Source organism: Capra hircus, chromosome 27 (genome assembly GCF_001704415.2).
Source record: "Capra hircus breed San Clemente chromosome 27, ASM170441v1, whole genome shotgun sequence".
In the NCBI taxonomy this organism is placed as follows: domain Eukaryota; kingdom Metazoa; phylum Chordata; class Mammalia; order Artiodactyla; family Bovidae; genus Capra; species Capra hircus.
The window spans coordinates 38,165,216-38,183,056 of record NC_030834.1 but is presented as its reverse complement, the minus strand read 5'-3'; the positions used below and the strand labels follow the sequence as shown (position 1 = coordinate 38,183,056).

At 38.8% G+C, this 17,841-nt stretch overlaps 1 protein-coding gene across 2 annotated transcripts in view; it reads right to left on the bottom strand.

Moving 5' to 3' along the window:
* The window catches only part of GPM6A (glycoprotein M6A), a 248,372-nt gene continuing 236,017 nt past the window's right edge, over positions 5,487–17,841 (bottom strand). For both annotated transcript variants that reach the window (XM_018042034.1, XM_018042033.1), the window contains exons 5-7: positions 13,580–13,656; positions 12,865–12,930; positions 5,487–7,591 (exon numbers count right to left, since the gene is read on the bottom strand). In XM_018042034.1, the coding sequence (XP_017897523.1) occupies positions 7,439–7,591; positions 12,865–12,930; positions 13,580–13,656 (296 nt within the window). In that variant the 3' untranslated portion in view covers positions 5,487–7,438. The remainder of the gene's footprint in view (positions 7,592–12,864; positions 12,931–13,579; positions 13,657–17,841) is intronic.

Sequence of the window (17,841 nt, the reverse complement as noted above, 5' to 3'; positions counted from 1 at the left end):
ATTGAGCATCTTTTCAATGCCTATTTGGCCATCTTTACATCTTTTTTAAACTTTTTTATTTGGATGATAGTTGCTTTACAATATTGTGTGTACATCTTCTTTCTCAAGTTTCTATTCAAGTCCTTTGCCCTATTTTATTGGATTTTCCTTTCCTTATTGATTTGTAGGAGTTCTTCATACACGTTGAATATATTTCCTTTGTATTTTATCAAATATATGCACAATGAGTTTGTATCTTTTGTTTTCATTTCTTTGTCCTTTAATAAGCTAAGGTTTTAAATTTTGATAAGAGGCTAATCCATTACTGGCTCCTTTAGACTTTCACAACCTGTCTATAAATTTTGCTCATCCAAGGCTCAGGATGATATTCTTCTCTTATTTTCTTCTAGAAGCTTTATAATTGTAACTTTTATGATTGGGTCTATAATCCACTTCAGATTAATATTCAAGCACAGACATGGAACAACGGACTGGTTCCAAATTGGGAAGGGAGTATGTCAAGGGTGTATATTGTCATCCTACTTATTTAACTTCTATCCAGAGTACATCATGTGAAATGCCCAGCTGGGTGAAGCACAAGCTGGAATCAAGATTGCCGGGAGAAGTATCAATAACCTCAGATATGCATATGCACCTTATGGCAGAAAGCTAAGAGGAACTAAAGAGCCCCTTGATGAAAGTGAAAGAGGAGAGTGAAAAAGCTGGCTTAAAGCTCAACATTCAGAAAACGAAGATCATGGCATCTGGTCCCATTACTTCATGGCAAATAGATGGGGAAACAGTGGAAACAGTGACAGACTTTATTTTCTTGGACTCCAAAATCACCACAGATGGTGACTGCAGCCATGAAATTAAAAGATGCTTGCTCCTTGGAAGAAAAGCTATGACAAACTTACACAGCTTATTAAAAAGTAGAGACATTACTTTGCCAACAAAGGTCCGTCTAGTCAAGGCTATGATTTTTCCAGTGGTCATCTATAGATGTGAGAGTTGGAATATAAAGAAAGCTGAGCACCGAAGAATTGATGCTTTTTAACTGTGATGTTGGAGAAGACTCTTGAGAGTCCCCTGGACTGCAAGGAGATACAACCAGTCCATCCTAAAGGAAATCAGACCTGAATATTCATTGGAAGGACAGATGCTGAAGCTGAAACTCCAATACTTTGGACACCTGATGTGAAGAACTGACTCACTTGAAAAGACCCTGATGCTGGGAAAGAATGAAGGCAGGAGGAGAAGGGGATGACAGAGGGTTAGATGGTTGGATGGCATCACTGACTCAATGGACTTGAGTTTGAGCAAGCTCCGGGAGTTGGTGCTGGACAGGGAGGCCTGGCACACTGCAGTCCATGGGGTCACCGAGAGTCCTATACAACTGAATGACTGAACTGAACTGATTTTTTTTTTTCCATTGGGTTACTACTTTGGCATTTTTGTCAACAATTTGTCATCTATCTATATATGTATCACTGTAGATGGTGATTACAGCCATGAAATTAAAAGATGCTTACTCCTTGGAAGGAAAGTTACGACCAACCTAGACAGCATATTCAAAAGCAGAGACATTACTTTGCCAACTAAAGTCCATCTAGTCAAGGCTATGGTTTTTCCAGTAGTCATGTATGGATGTGAGAGTTGGACTGTGAAGAAGACTGAGCACCGAAGGATTGATGCTTTTGAACTGTGGTGTTGAGAAGACTCTTGAGAGTCCCTTGGACTGCAAGGAGATCCAACCAGTCCATTCTAAAGGAGATCAGCCCTGGGTATTCTTTGGAAGGAATGATGCTAAAGCTGAAACTCCAGTACTTTAGCCACCTCATGCGAAGAGTTGACTCATTGGAAAAGACTCTGATGCTGGGAGGGATTAGGGGGCAGGAGGAGAAGGGGATGACAGAGGATGAGATGGCTGGGGGGCATCACCCACTTGATGGATTGAGTTTGAGTGAACTCCAGGAGCTGGTGATGGACAGGGAGGCCTGGCGTGCTGCAATTCATGGGGTCAAGTCAGACATGACTAGGCAATTGAACTGAAGATCCCAACTCCTGTCCATTGGAATATCTGCCCATTTTTACTCCCAAATTAATTTTTATTATGAGGACTTTCCAATAAATCTTGATGTCAAGTGGTATAAGTGCACCAACTTCATTTTCTGCTTTGAGTGTATTGCAATTATAGATCTGTTGCATTTCTAATTTTAGAGTTGATTTTAAATTTGTTCTTATTGTTGTTTGCTTGTTTAAAGATTGGAATAAGCCACTAGAGAGTGAAAACTGATGATTCAAGAGAGACTGGGGGAGGGAAAATTTGCTGGTGTGAACGCTACCCTTCAGTAGGTGACAGAAAGTGGGATCTAAAATACATCAAGTGCGTCTGGCCTGAGAAACGTGAGCAATTCATCCAAACTGAAAAGAGAAAAAGCAGATATTGATACAGATAGATTAAGAGATTAGTGATGGGGATTCATGGAGATGTTCTTCTGTTTCTCAGTTCTCCCTGAAATAGGAGACAATTTCTAACTAAATGAAAAGAAGGCACTGGAAGTTTGGTAAGAGAAAACTGTGATGCAGGAACCATCCAGAGGATATAAAATGGTGAATGCTCTAGGGCAGAAATCAGTAAATTATGGACCTCAGGCTAAACATGGGCCACCATTTGTCTTTGTAAACAAAGTTTTATTGGAATACAGCTATGTCCATTTATCTGGAGAAGGGAATGGCAATCCACTCCAGTATTCTTTCCTGAAGAATTCCATGGACAGAGAAGCCTGGCGGGGTATAGTCCATGGAGTCACAAAGAGTTGGACACGACTGAGTGACTAACACACATGCCCATTTATTGACACATTTCAGCTGCTCTTAAATTATAATGTCAGTTAAGAAGGTACCATAGAGAGTTCACGGCCCTCACATAAATCCTTAAATATTCACTATGTGGTCGTTCACAGAAAAAGTTTCCAACACCTGTTTTAGGAAAATAGAGTTGATTTCTTGACAACTCCTGGAGCTCACCTAGACTTAAGTGATGTTGGTCATTCTGGGCATGTGATTTTCTCTAGTCATGATTAGGTATATACGTTCAGATGTGGACAGAAGATGAATTAAAGCAGGGATGGCATTTTACCCTGTGAGTTTAAGGAAGAGAGAGGGTCAAGGATGCTGAGGATTTGCCAAGGGAATGGGTACAATGATGGGTCATGCAATTATCAGTTAGTTATTGGAGGAGTTGAGGACATACAGGAGTAAAAGGCTGTAAGATTGAGATCAATAGCTATATGGTCCCAGTAGAGTAAATAAGGTGGAAAGATAGCAAATAGGAGTTAGAATGCATACAGTTTAGATTATACAGGGTTGGCAATTATTAAAAATGATGAATTTGGGGATTAAGCAGTGGCAGTAGATCTCATTTAATCAGGAGAAAGATACATTTGAACTAGCAGCATTTTATACAGACTTGCCTACACTGACTTTGAATAATCTGTCATCTAAAAACCTTGCTTATATGCGTAGTACATCATGCAAAATGCCAAGCTGGATGAAATACAAGCTGGAATCAAGATTGCTGGGAGAGATATAAATAACCTCAAATATGCAGATGACACCACCCTTATGGCAGAAAGCAAAGAGGAACTAAAGAGCCTCTTGATGAAAGTGAAAGAGGAGAGTGAAAAAGCTGGCTTAAAAGTCAACATTCAAAAAGATAAGATCATGGTATCCAGTCCTGTCACTTCGTGGTCAATAGATGGGGAAACTATGGAAACAATAACAGACTATTTTCTTGGGCTCCAAAATCACTGCAGATGGTGACTGCAGCCATGAAGTTAAAAGACGCTGCTCCTTGGAAGGAAAGCTATGACAAACCTAGACAGCATATTAAAAAGCAGAGACATTACTTTGCCAACAAAGGTCTGTCTAGTCAAAGCTATGGTTTTTCCAGTAGTCATGTATGAATGTGAGAGTTGGATCATAAAGAAGGCTGAGCGCCAAAGAATTGATGTTTTCTAACTGAGGTGCTGAAGAAAACTCCTGAAAGTCCCTTGGACTGCAAGAAGATCAAACCAGTCAATCCTAAAGGAAATCAGACCTGAATATTCATTGGAAAGACTGATGCTGAAGCTGGAGCTCCAATACTTTGGCCACCTGATGTGAAGAACTGACTCATTGGAAAAGACCCTGATGCTGGGAAAGAATGAAGGCAGGAGGAGAAGGGGACGACAGAAGATGAGATAGTTGGGTGGCATCACTGACACAATGGACATGAGTTTCAGTAAACTCCAGGAGTTGGTGATGGACAGGGAGACCTGGCGTACTGCAGTCCATGGGGTTGCAAAGAGTTGGACACGACTGAGTGACTGAACTGAACTGAAATATAAGCATATATTTCTACAGAGAGAAATGAACTTTTAATTTTTCAAAGATTAAATTATTTTATAATTATCAGTTTTTGAAAAGCATATATCATGAAATTTTTGTTCATGTTCAAGTTCTTTAACGTTTAGTTCTTCATTATCTGTTGCTGTGCCTAGAAGGGCTTCCCGTGTGGCACAGTGGTAGAAGAAGCTGCCTGCCACTGCAGGGGATGCATGAGACTGGGTTTCGGTCCCTGAGTCTGGAAGATCCCCTGCAAAAGAAATATCAGCCCACTCCAGCATTCTTTGCCTGGGAAAATCCCACGGACAGAGGAGCCTGGCGGGCTGCAGTCCATGGGGTCGCAAAGTGTTGGACACAGGTGAGCACAACAACAACAAAGTTAAGCATCTCATAAATCCTGGAAAGAATAAGAATTATTATTTCATAAGGTTTGAATAGGGGATAATTTTTTTATTGTCATCAAGGTGATTTTTTTAAAGCAAGACATTTTCCCATGATCTACTTATAATTATTGCAGCTATTAGTAATTTAACTTTATGAAATTTTCAAATTGTCATTTACAAGAATACATAAATAAAGAATAATATAATCCCTTAGGTTTTATGAAAGTTTAGGTTTTTTAGATAACTATTTTATCATTTGTAAATTGCCATTACTTGATTTGGCCAGAAGAAATTACATCCAAAACAAATGTAGTCTGGAAAAAAAATTTTTTTCATTTCGTTGGTCTCACCTTGACATTTTGAAGCAAACCAATAAATCATTTTTTCTCTCTGAATTGCATTAGACATTTTTGTTTCTCTGCTAGTTTATGAAACACTAAAGAAAACACAAAGCAATGAACATTAGGCAAGGAAACAGCACAAACTGGGAATCGTTATCGTCTGCTAAATGGAACGGCCTCCACAGCCTCCACTTCACCCTCTCCCCTCTCCCCAGCATTCCCTCGCTGCAGGTCACGCACAGACTTCTCATTAAATTGTGAAGAGTTAGGTCGGCTCAACCAAGTCAGTAAGCACCCTAAGGAAACAGCACCGATTGAACTGGAAAGAATGCACACACAGGAAAAAGGAATAAACAAAACAAGAAAGAAAAAAACAGAAACACACTGCAGAAACTAATAATAAGTACACAAAGTACACAAGTGTATTTATTACATTTGCAAGCACTTTGTTCTACATTTCAAAAACGCCACCATCAAGCTGTTGGCACATTTATGTACAAAACAGATTAATTGTAATGCCTGCTACAAAGCACTCTTTGTGAAAATACAAACTCTAATACCCGAAAAAAAAAAAAAAAAGCCAAAAACATCAACATCATTACATAAGTTTAAAAGACAGTTTTAAAAATCATCACAAACTGTTAAGACACAGAACCGAAACACTATAAGATAGAATGTAAAGAAGCCCATTAATACTTGTGCTGAATATCTGTAATACTGCATATATCAGAAAAATGTTGAACCAGTAAGATAACCTAAGTGTAAAAAAAAAGAAGCAAAACCCCAAATTAATTAAATAATACTACAGAATGCATAATCATGCCACAGATAACCCTAGTAATACACCCCCTACCTACTACAAGAATTGTAAAATTATGGATGATGCGCAACTAGTCATTGTACAAAGATTGTTTCACTCAATAAATTTTATTAGAAATGCACTTACACTGAGAAAAGATTTCACAATGGTCAAATAGTGCACAATACTACCTAGTTTTTATACACTGACAAGAAAGTCTTGTCAGGCTACATCATTTTAAAAGACACTTTACAGCATTCTTGTAGCATTAGAAATAACCGGAAGAAGAGTTAAGGTTAAAACAAACACCAAATTTGGTCCAATAATACTGATTTTTTTTTATTCCTTTGATATAGGTACGTCTTATAAATGAATACGAATGAACATTTGGTTAAAATGACTTACTTGAAATAAAAACACAAGATATCACTACACTTTGAAAGGATACATTGTATAGTGGCCTCTGACCTCACTTTAAAAAACACTACAGGTAAACCAACATAGATTGGAAGGCTGCAAGCAAAGCTATTATATTAATGGAAGCCTTTTCAAATATATCATACACATTGGAGGGATCGTTTACAGAGGTGCAATCCATTAAAATGCTTTAAAGTAGGTAAAACAACTTCGGAGGGGTTAGTGTGCTTATTTTTAATATACCACCTTCATAAAGGTAATTCATGTTCCACATTAGCATATTAAAAGTTCCAATCCAGCCACTGCTTAAGTCACAAAGTGATCATTCACCAACAGTCCATGGTAGTTATTTCTGTTAAAGTCATCGCTATACTAAACTTTAAAAGGTAAGCCTGGTGTCACTATCTTAAAAAGGTAACTAGCCATGCATTAGCATCACTGTTTCTACATGCTCACAACAGAAACATGAGTCATCAGAGAGAAATGCTTTTAAGTACATCAAGAAAAAAATAGTGTTAACAAAGATAAGAAGCACTTTTTTTACACCTACTCTTACAAATTTAGAAATTGCACCTTAGATTGATGAAAACATTAACCAGGGCCTATAGCGACACGGCCACTGATCTTCAGACAGGATTTTTGTGTTTCGAGTCATGATATCATTTCTGTCTATTGTCATAATGTACAGTGGTCCCTTTGAAGGTTACCTGTAGTTAAACTAGTTACTGAAATCAAAACTAAAAAGTATAAAAAGCTACTTTTCTTTTCAAAACATAAGAAAGAATGCAAAAGGGGTAATGTATAACACATGGAGGTGGTTAAAAATCAAATCTCTGCATTTGACAATGTTAGTCTCTTTGATCTTACAGAATTAAGTGAGTTTGAGAAATTTAAAAAAGAAAAAAAGAAAAGGCTGGATAGGAGCTTGTAGAAGAGATCTGATTACACCAATTTAACAAATTAGGAAATGAAGTGCTACGCAACAAAGACGTGTATTCGGGTGATTCATAAGTCACCCCTCCATATCATTGATGAGAAGCACTTTCATTTTCTTTTTCAAAAGATTGGATGGTTGGATGGCCCTTAGTTAAACACCAATGCATTTGAGTGATCGAACTGGAAGGTGGTGTTTATGTGTACGCATTGAGCCGCTCTTTGGAGCGAGTAGAGTGGATATCATGAAGCTCCTGCTCCTCCTTTGACTTGATGTCTTCATACTTCTGCATCCGGCAGGCGTCTTTCACATAAGCCCAGTTGGCAGACAGAACCATAAGGTAGTGGACCTAATCAAAGACAAAGATAATTGATGCAGGAAGTCTGTTCTGCGTCTTCACTACACCTTGCTATTAGGAAAGAAATGTTCAGATTATATACGTCTGTAGAACATGTTCATTAACAAAATGGGATGAAGGTTTCTGCTGTAACAGAATATAAATAAAATATATTCCTTCCTCACTCCCCCAATGATGACAATATCTTCTTGGTGCACTTTTTTCAGTGTCTCTTTCTTCTTCTTCAGCTTTGAGGGATCCAAGGGTCTTAATTCAATATTTTAAAGCTTTTATGTGATGCTTCCTGTCCTTCTGCCCTCACTCAAACCGTAGACTACATATTTTATGGTTACGTATTTGTGTTTTCTAATCTATTATAGGAAACAGTCTCACATACAGTGGACTCCAGTGAACTGGGACTAATGAAATGATACACTACCCGATGTGTAATAGAAAACAGGTTTATGGAAACCCCAACACAAACCTGTGGATTTAATTACGTTGATTTTCCATTCAATGAATTTTGCACTTTACATTGCAAACTACAAGAGAGCAAGCAATGTGTCATGTGACTCTTGTATTATTTTGTTCAATTTTTAAAAAAATGTTTATTTGTTTATTTGGCTACACCATTTATTTAGTTGCAGCATGCCAGATATTCAGTCTTCATTGCATCATGAGAATTCTTAGTTGCAGCAAGTGGGATCTAGTTTCCTGAGCGTGGCTGGAACCTGGACCCCCTGCTTTGGGAGAATGGAGTGTTAACCACTGGATCACCAGGGAAGTCCCTGAATCTTGTACATTTATATACATTCATAATAGCTAGAATAGTTCAAGAAGGAAGCTACCTATTTTTCCTGATGAATAAAGTGTGAAATAATGAAGCTCCTGGTTTTACCTGAATAGACTGAGCAATGAGATCACTTATTTGTTTTTCTTTCTTTGCTTTCCTTGTAGTCTTTGAGAGAAAAAAAGACATTTTCCAATTGGTGGGTTTTGATGGATGAATAGGAAAGAGAAACTAAGTTGCCAGGTATGTACTTTCTCTGAGCCTTAAAGGGTAGCATTATTTTTACTTAAAGTAAAATAGAACAGGAAAAGTTTCTATTGAATTATAGCGATATTCTATATTATGGACATTACAGGTATAAGTATAGTGATTCACAATTGCTAAAGCTTATATTCCATTTATAGTTATTATAAAACATTGGCTGTATTCCAGTGTTGTACAATATGTCCTTGTAATTTATACATACTAGCTTATATCTCTTAATACCCTGACCCTATGTTGCCCCTCTTCCGTCCCTCTCTCCACCAGTACCTACTAGTTCTTTTTTTAATTTCTGTGAGTCTGTTGCTTTTTTGTATATTCACTAGCTTGTTGTACTTTTTAGATTCCACATAGAAGCGATATCATACAGTAGCTGTCTTTCTTTATCTGACTTATCTCACTTAGCATAATACTCTTCAGGTCAATCTGCGGTGTTGCAAATGGCAACATTTCCTTCTCTTTTATGGTTGAGTAATGTTCCATTGTATATATGGAATATTACTCAGTAATATTCCATTGTATATACACCTCATTTTTTTCCATTCATCTGTTGTTGGACAATTAGGTTGCTTCCATGTCTTGGAAATTGTAAATAATGCTGCTATGAACACTGGGGTTCATGTATCTTTTTGAATGAGTAATTTTTCTTTTCAGATATATACCCAGGAGTGAAGTTGCTGGGTCATATGGTAGTTCTATTTTTAGTTTTTTGAAGAACTTGAAAATTTTGATTAGTCAAGATAGGAGCTAGGCTCATTCTAGAAAAGTAGGGATGAGCATTTAGAATGCAAGGCACATTCTAAACGGTGACTACTGTAGTATGTTCATGTTCAGGCAGTCAATAGGCAGTAGAAAGGAATTTTGACAAAATAATTTTGATACAGCGATACAGTAAAACAATGAAATTCCTCTCAAATGCTGTATTTTGCTTCATTTGTTTAGAAATTTTAAGCCACATGGAAGTAGGAGCTCTGAATTATATTTCTTGCATTTTCATAGTGAAAGCTTAATCACTATATGTATGTGGATTAAGTAAGGCTTGTACACATAGCCGAATTTGTGTTGTCATTGTTGCTGTGAAAATATCAAGGGCCTTGGAGAGTGCTTATCAAGCAGCTGGTACTCAGAATATTTGCCATAGGAATGAATTTATTTTTAGATGTTCAGAAACTTTCTCTTTGAAATCTGAGAAAAATATGACCCTTAAATTATTACTAAGAATCTATGAGTGAAATACTAAAAAGAATGTCAGTGTTACTGAAAAGAGTGTCACCGTTACTCTATTTTAGAGACTGGAGTTTCCCAGCAGGTTTTCAGATATTTCACCTGGCCCTAGGTTAATGCAAGCTCCAGGCTTGTTACCGGACCTCAGCAGATGAATCCTAAACACTGAAATCTAGAGATGCTAAGTTGACTACTTTTGTCAGCAGACAGACCTTCCTAATATAATTTAAAAAAATTAATGGAGTAGTGCTATGCCCTGCTTAGTCGCTCAGTTGTGTCCAACTCTTTGTGACCCTATGGACTGTAGCCGCCAGGCTCCTCTGTCCATGGTGATTCTCCAGGCAAGGATATGTGAGTGGGTTGCCATACCTCCTCCAGGGGATCTTCCCAATCCAGGGATCGAACCCAGGTGTCCCACATGCAGGCGGAGTACAGCACACATGAATCTTGGTCTAAATCCTTACAACCCTTGCCTTAAATGACAGAGCATTTTTAAATACCTTGGTAGAGTGAAATTCATCTCAATTTTCTGACATCTAATATAGAAATAATTATGGTAGTTGTCCTCTGAGATCTGAATGAGGTGTGTTGAGGTTAATGACAGTTGCTATCTTACCAGTGCTGATAAAGCATTTCATGGTAACTTCGACAAAGTATATTTTAAAGAAATGTTAGCCAATAGCAGTGCTATGGAAGCTATATTAATACTGGGAATGACAGAAGTAGTTCTATCAGTATTTTCTGTTTCCAGAAACATAAACTTGGGATGTCAATCAATATTTAGAACTTATTTACTTCTTAAGGAATTTATGCTTTGCTTTTATTTAGTTATCTAAAAGGATGGTTAGTACTTATGAAAGTAATCTTCTAAACTCTTGCTGTAAGTTAATTCCTAAATCTATGCAGATTTCTTAAGAAATATATAACATCTAAATTTTCTATCATCTTAAAATCTTTTGATAATAGAATCACTTTATAGGAAGCATTTTTAGAGTCATTTAAACACTATTTTGTTCAGACAGGTACTTTTCACTAATGTGTGCCTGAAGGCATGTGTTTTTACACAAAATTTTATACACACCTATGTTGCAAATGCAAACAAATGCTTTATTATGTACTTCTTTTCAGAAAATGGTTTGATAGATGTTTTATACATGGGTGTGCATTGCTTGAATATACATGACCCTAGATTTATCCATCGTGCAGAAATGTGTGGGTGGATGCAGGTGAACAGATGTTTCCTGTTATCTCACAGCCAGGCTATTTGGGATTATGGGGTCTGGGATATCACTGCCCAGAACCTATGGATGATTCTATGTTAAGAATATAAGGCCTTTGCTTATTGTTTTATTGTGACCCCTCAATTACTCAGGCAGCGAGATCTTGTTAAGCATCTCATATTCTGAAGTGAAATTCTTATGGAGACATTTATACACCAAATATACAATGTTGAGCAATTAACATGATATTGAATTAAAATATCTGAAAATCCACCATGGCCCTGATATGGCTATTTTTGTCAGGTATTTTTGAAAATAGTGTGGTGCTAGTGGTATAGAACCTGGGGACACGGGAGATGCTGGTTCGATCCCTGGGTTGGGAAGACTCCCTGGAGGAGGCCATGGCAACCCACTCCAGGATTCTTGCCTGGAGAATCCTATGGACAGAGGAGCCCCACCAATGGGCTACAGTCCCTGAGGTTGCAAAGAGTCAGACATGACTGAAGTGACATATATACACACTTTTGAAAACAGTTTTATAAAACAGAGTCAGGTCTTAATGCAAATTGATTTATGAAGTCACTGAAAATGACTGGTTCGAAGTGGCTCACTGGCACATTGTCTCTGCTTTCCTGTTATTAGTCTTTTACAAGAGAAAAGCACTCATTTTTTTTCTGAATGTTTCTTTCACCAACACGCTGGACAATGTATTGGCACCATAAGGAAAGGAATTAGATAGTTCCAAATTAACTCATCATTTCTGGGTATTGAAGTAGCTATTCCATAGCTGAAGTTACTGGGCACCTTCTAGAGCTCTCTGCCACGTATATTCTAGGACATGAAAGTAAGGACAGAGGAACCCGGCTGCAAAAGCTCCTACAATGTGCAGGGTCCGTGTTCATCGTTGCCACTTGGCCTTCCACTGAACAAAATGGAACTCATGGTGAGTTACAGAGAAGAGACTGGATCTGGCAAAATTCAGGTCCTCAAAACTTGGTAAAACCTGACTTTCAGGACTTGTTCTTAATATTTTTTAAGAAAGTTATATACCGAAGACATGACCAGAAACTACTAAGGTTTATGTAAAGAAAAATAAATCCTTTTTTCATAAATGACTCCATAAGGAGGAAAAAAGGGTAACGTAAGATAAGGAATTGATTAAATTATTTGAATATCCCATTGATGCATATGTGCTGCTACTGCTGCTGCTAAGTCGCTCCAGTCGTGTACGACTCTGTGCGACCCCGTAGACGGCAGCCCACCAGGCTCCCCCGTCCCTGGGATTCTCCAGGCAAGAACACTGGAGTGGGTTGCCATTCCCCTCTCCAATGCATGAAAGTGAAAAGTGAAAGGGAAGTCGCTCAGTCGTGTCCGACTCCCAGCGACCCCATGGACTGCAGCCCATCAGGCTCCTCTGTCCATGTGATTTTCCAGGCAAGTGTACTGGAGTGGGGTGCCATTGCCTTAGTATATGCCAAATAAATGACTTTTTATGGTAATAGTAGTCTCACATCTAAAATGCTAAGGAATTTACTTATTTTGGTTAGTGTTACCAATATTATGAAGTATTTGAATCATTCAACTGATTACTAAATGTCAATTCTATTGTAACGAATATCTTTCTTTAGAGTAAGCCTTATTTTTCACTTAATTATTTGCTCATTCTCCCCCTCTCTTTTTTAAAATGATGCTAAAACACATATGATTCCTACAGATTTTGGATATTAGAGGCAAATGATCGTCTCTACAGGCAAACTGAAAAACCAAGCCTCAGAGCTTTGAGGTCTTACCATAGCGATGACTGCAGCCCCAGCTCCGGCAAGGGCAACAATAAACAAGTGGAAGGTCATGTTCAGCTGCAAGAGAAACCAGGGAGAAACAGACATGCATCAGGGTTACAACAGAAGAGTGATAAGGCATCCATAGCCTCATGAGTAGGAACTCTGCTCATCTTTAACAGAAGTGCACCTCACAGTATCTTTTCTTCTTCTGCTGCTGCTGCTAAGTCGCTCAGTCGTGTCTGACTCTCAGCGACCCCATGGACTGCAGCCCACCAGGCTCCTCCATCCATGGGATTTTCCAGGCTAGAGTACTGGAGTGGGGTGCCATTGCCTTCTCCGTGTTTCCTCCTGAAAGTTGTTTAAATCTTTGCAACTGCACTATTTTAGTATAATTTCATGTTAAAGATGAGATCATGATTAATAATGATGGTTTCCAGTAATATTATAACCATGAAGGCTATGGCATATCTTTTAAAATATAGCCTTATGATTTACCAACTTTCACTAAAATGATAGTTTCTAGAAAAAATTTTTATCATAATTTTTATTGAAATATGCAGAGTATCTCATTCTTATTTATTTTCTCATCCCCCTGCATAACAACATTGCAAGTGAACTTGCCTCTGAAAGAAAAAGGCAGGAATTTGATGTCAGTTTAATTATATATCAAATAACAAAATAAAGCTCAAATTCTAACAAAATTAAAGGCTGTAACAACACTCACCTCAGTGGATTCACACATTCTCAGGAAGTTCTCAGAGACAGTGCAAATTTTCTTTTCCTCTCCAATTGTCACAATCCCTACAATATTCAGAAAAGTACAGTTTAACATTTTACATATTTTCAGGATCCCAGAGAGAGAAAAAAAAAACTTGAGTGGATAAAATATAAGTAAGTTTCCTTATATGTGATATTTTAATGGAAAAACTCTTCCTCAGCTCTCGTGGCTTGATAATAATCATGAAAAATAAAACTTAGAATGGAAGATCAAGACTATTCAAGCCTCAAGCAATTTAAAACATTTTCAATCTGAATTCAATGGGATCTAGCCACCAGAATCTTCAGATTCAATTGTAGCTACTTCATTGGTTTGGTCCATTAATGTCATGGTGTAGGCATCAGAATTATTTGGATAACTGTGCTCCAGATGAAGCCAGGATCTAAAAGTATTCTGCTTGTACAAAGCCTCCATTAGTCTATAAAAGCATACTGCCCAAAGGAGCAATTTTTCTCTGCTAATGCTGAAAACAGTGTTATTAGTAAGAAGAAATAAAAAGCTACAATTTCACTCCTGTTTATCCTTGCTCCAGTTGGTTTATGGATCAACTGCATCAGAATCTCCTGACTAGAGATCTCTTCAAGAAAATTAGAGATACCAAGGGAACATTTCATGCAAAGATGGGCACAATAAAGGACAGAAATGGTGTGGACCTGACAGAAGCAGAAGATATTAAAAAGAGGTGGCGAGAATACACAGAAGAACTGTACAAAAAAGATCTTCATGAGCCAGATAGTCACAATGGTATGATCACTCACCTAGAGTCAGACATCCTGGAATGCGAAGTCAAGTGGGCCTTAGGAAGCATCACTACGAACAAAGCTAGTGGAGGTGATAGAATTCCAGTTGAGCTATTTCAAATCCTAAAAGATGATGCTGTGAAAGTGCTGCACTCAATATGCCAGCAAATTTGGAAGACTCAACAGTGGCCTCAGGACTGGAAAAGGCCAGTTTTCATTCCAATCCCAAAGAAAGGCAATGCCAAAGAATGTTCAACCTAATGCACAATTGCACTCATCTCACATGCTAGTAAAGTAATGCTCAAAATTCTCCAAGCCAGGCTTCAACAGTACGTGAACTTCCAGATGTTCAAGCTGGTTTTAGAAAAGGCAGAGGAACCAGAGATCAAATTGCCAACATCTTGTGGATCATCGAAAAAGCATGAGAGTTCCGGAAAAACACCTACACGACTGAGCAACTGAACTGAACTGACTGCTTTAGTGACTATGCCTAAGCCTTTGACTGTGTGGATCACAATAAACTGTGGAAAATTCTGAAAGAGATGGGAATACCAGGCCACCTGACCTGCCTCCTGAGAAATCTGTATGCAGGTCAGGAAGGAACAGTTAGAACTGGACATGGAACAACAGACTGGTTCCAAATAGGAAAAGGAGTACGTCAAGGCTGTATATTGTCACCCTGCTTATTTAACTTATATGCAGAGTACATCATGAGGAACGCTGCGCTGGATGAAGTACAAGCGGGAATCAAGATTGCTGGGAGAAATACCAATAACCTCAGATATGCAGAGGACACCACCCCTATGGCAGAAAGTGAAGGAGAACTAAAGAGCCTCTTGAGGAAAATAAAAAGTTGGCTTAAGGCTCAACATTAAGAAAACAAAGACCATGGCATCTGGTCCCATCACTTCATGGCAAATAGATGGGGAAACAGTGGAAACAGTGTCAGACTTTATTTTTGGGGGGGGGGCTCCAAAATCACTGCAGATGGTGACTGCAGCCATGAAATTAAAAGACCCTTACTCCTTGGAAGAAAAGTTATGACCAACCTAGATAGCATATTCAAAAGCAGAGACATTACTTTGCCAACAAAGGTCTGTCTGGTCAAAGCTCTGATTTTTCTAGTAGTCATGTATGGATGTGAGAGGTGGACTATAAAGAAAGCTGAGTGCTAGAGAATTGATGCTTTTGAACTGTGGTGTTGGATAAGACTCTTGAGAGTCCCTTGGACTGCAAGGAGATCCAACCAGTCCATCCTAAAGGAGATCAGTCCCGAATATTCATTGGAAGGACTGATGCTGAAGCTGAAGCGCCAATACTTTGGCCACCTGGTGTGAAGAGCTGACTCACTGGAAAAGATGCTGATGCTGAGAAAGATTGAAGGCAGGAGGAGAAGGGGACGACAGAGGATGAGATGGCTGGATGACATCATTGACTCAGTGGACATGAATTTGAGTGAATTCCTGGAGTTGGTGATGGACAGGGAGGCCTGGTGTGCTGCAGTCTTTGGGGTCACAAAGATTGTGCACGACTGAGTGACTGAACTGAACAGCATCAGAATCTCCTGGGGAACTATCACAAATTTGTATCTCTGGATCCACCGGAGGACTAATCCATCGGAGTTTGTGAACGTTTGCCAGGAGTATTGAATTTTTAACAAGCACACAGGTGATGCACTGCCACAGACCTCATTTTACAGAAGTGATCAAGTTCATCCTAAAATGGGTCTTTGATTTTGTTTTGAGAACTCCTGAAGTATTAAACACATATATACATGAAAGGAAAAATTCACAACTTCTGGGCAAACTAATACCTCAGCTTTTAGCACTTGCTGCATAACAATATATGGACATATTATTTAGTTTTAATATGTACACATATTCACACATTCTTAGCTTTGAGGTGCACCATCAACTCTCCATGTTTATGGATCTGCTTATACCAACCTGCTTTGCCAATGGTTTGGGCAATTATTTCAGTTAAAAAAAAAATCTACTTGCAATATCTTGAATTCAGAGATCCTTCTCTGGGACCTTCCTTTTTTGCCATGGGACGTCTAAGAGGGGTTAAAAAGAACCTCTGGAAGATGTGTCTAATAAATCATCATTAGTGAGAAATCTTCTCAGGAAAGGCTGTCTTTCTCCTTGCTGATCTGTTGCAGACTTCATTCATTCACATGAAACACCCTGGCTATGCATGCATTTCTCTGCCTATTTCTTTATTCGCATTTGCAGCAAAACTTCTAGGAAGTGTTGCTTAGGCTCCGTCTGCAATTCCTTTCTTTCCATTTTCACTTAAACCCTTTCAAGTCAAATTTCACCCCAATCCTCCATTGAAACTTTCTTTATGAAGATCACTCATGCGCTCCACATTGTTAAATCTGAAGGTGAATTCTCAGTTCACCTTCTATTCGCCAGTCAGCAGTATTGGAGGCAGCTGATGACTCCCACAAGGCTTCCCCGGTGGCTCAGTGGTTAAAGAATCTGCCTGCCAATGCAGGAGATGTGGGTTCGATCCTTGGGTTGGGAAGATTCCCTGGAGAAGGAAATGGCAACCCACTCCAGTATTCTTGCCTGGGAAATCTCATGGACAGAGGAGACTTGCACCCTTCATGGTCTCTTTATTTGGATTCCAAAATGTACATCCTCCTGCTTTTGCCTTTCTGTTCTCACCGGCTTCTCCCTCTCAGTATCTTTGTCTGGTTCCTCCAGCAAGCTAGGATCTCTTTCAGTGGTGCTTCTCAGTGTCCGGTCCTCAGTTATCTGTCTCCTTTGCTGACCTCGGCCGTTCTCAGAGCTTTCAACTTAAAACATTATCAAGATTCCTAAATCCATACAGGCAGCCCCATACTTCTCTCCTGAAACCAAGACCCAAATATCCAACTTCTTACTTGACAACTCTATTGAGTTCTCTAATAAGCACCTGAAAAAAAACACTGCCGAAACTGAAGTCTCATCTTCTCCCTTGCCTGCCCCACTCCTGAGCAAGCTCTTCTAGTTGGCTTTCCCATCTCATTTGATAGCTAATCAGCCTTCCCAGTTGCTTAATCAAAAAGATGAATTCCTTCTTGAATCCTCTTTTCCTGTCGACCCCCACACACAACCCATCAGGAAATTCTGTTGCCTCTGTCTGTACCCATTGTGATCGACAATTGGGGGGTTGGTTTTTTTCTTTTCTGATGCCCTTTGTTTATAACTTGATTGCATATGAGCATTAAGGATTCTTATTAAAGATGTATTATTTGGAGGGTAAATACATGCTGTCCAGGCAGTAGATTCTTTGTTAAGAGCAAACAGAAAGCCTGTACAGATGATGTGAAAGGTTGCATGACACCTCTGCCCATCACAGAACAAGGCTAAGCCTGAATAAATCCTGGATGAAAGTGCAAGAAGAGAGTGAATAAGTTGCCTTAAAACTCAACATTCAGAAAACATTCACGGCATCTGGTCCCATCACTTCATGGCAAAT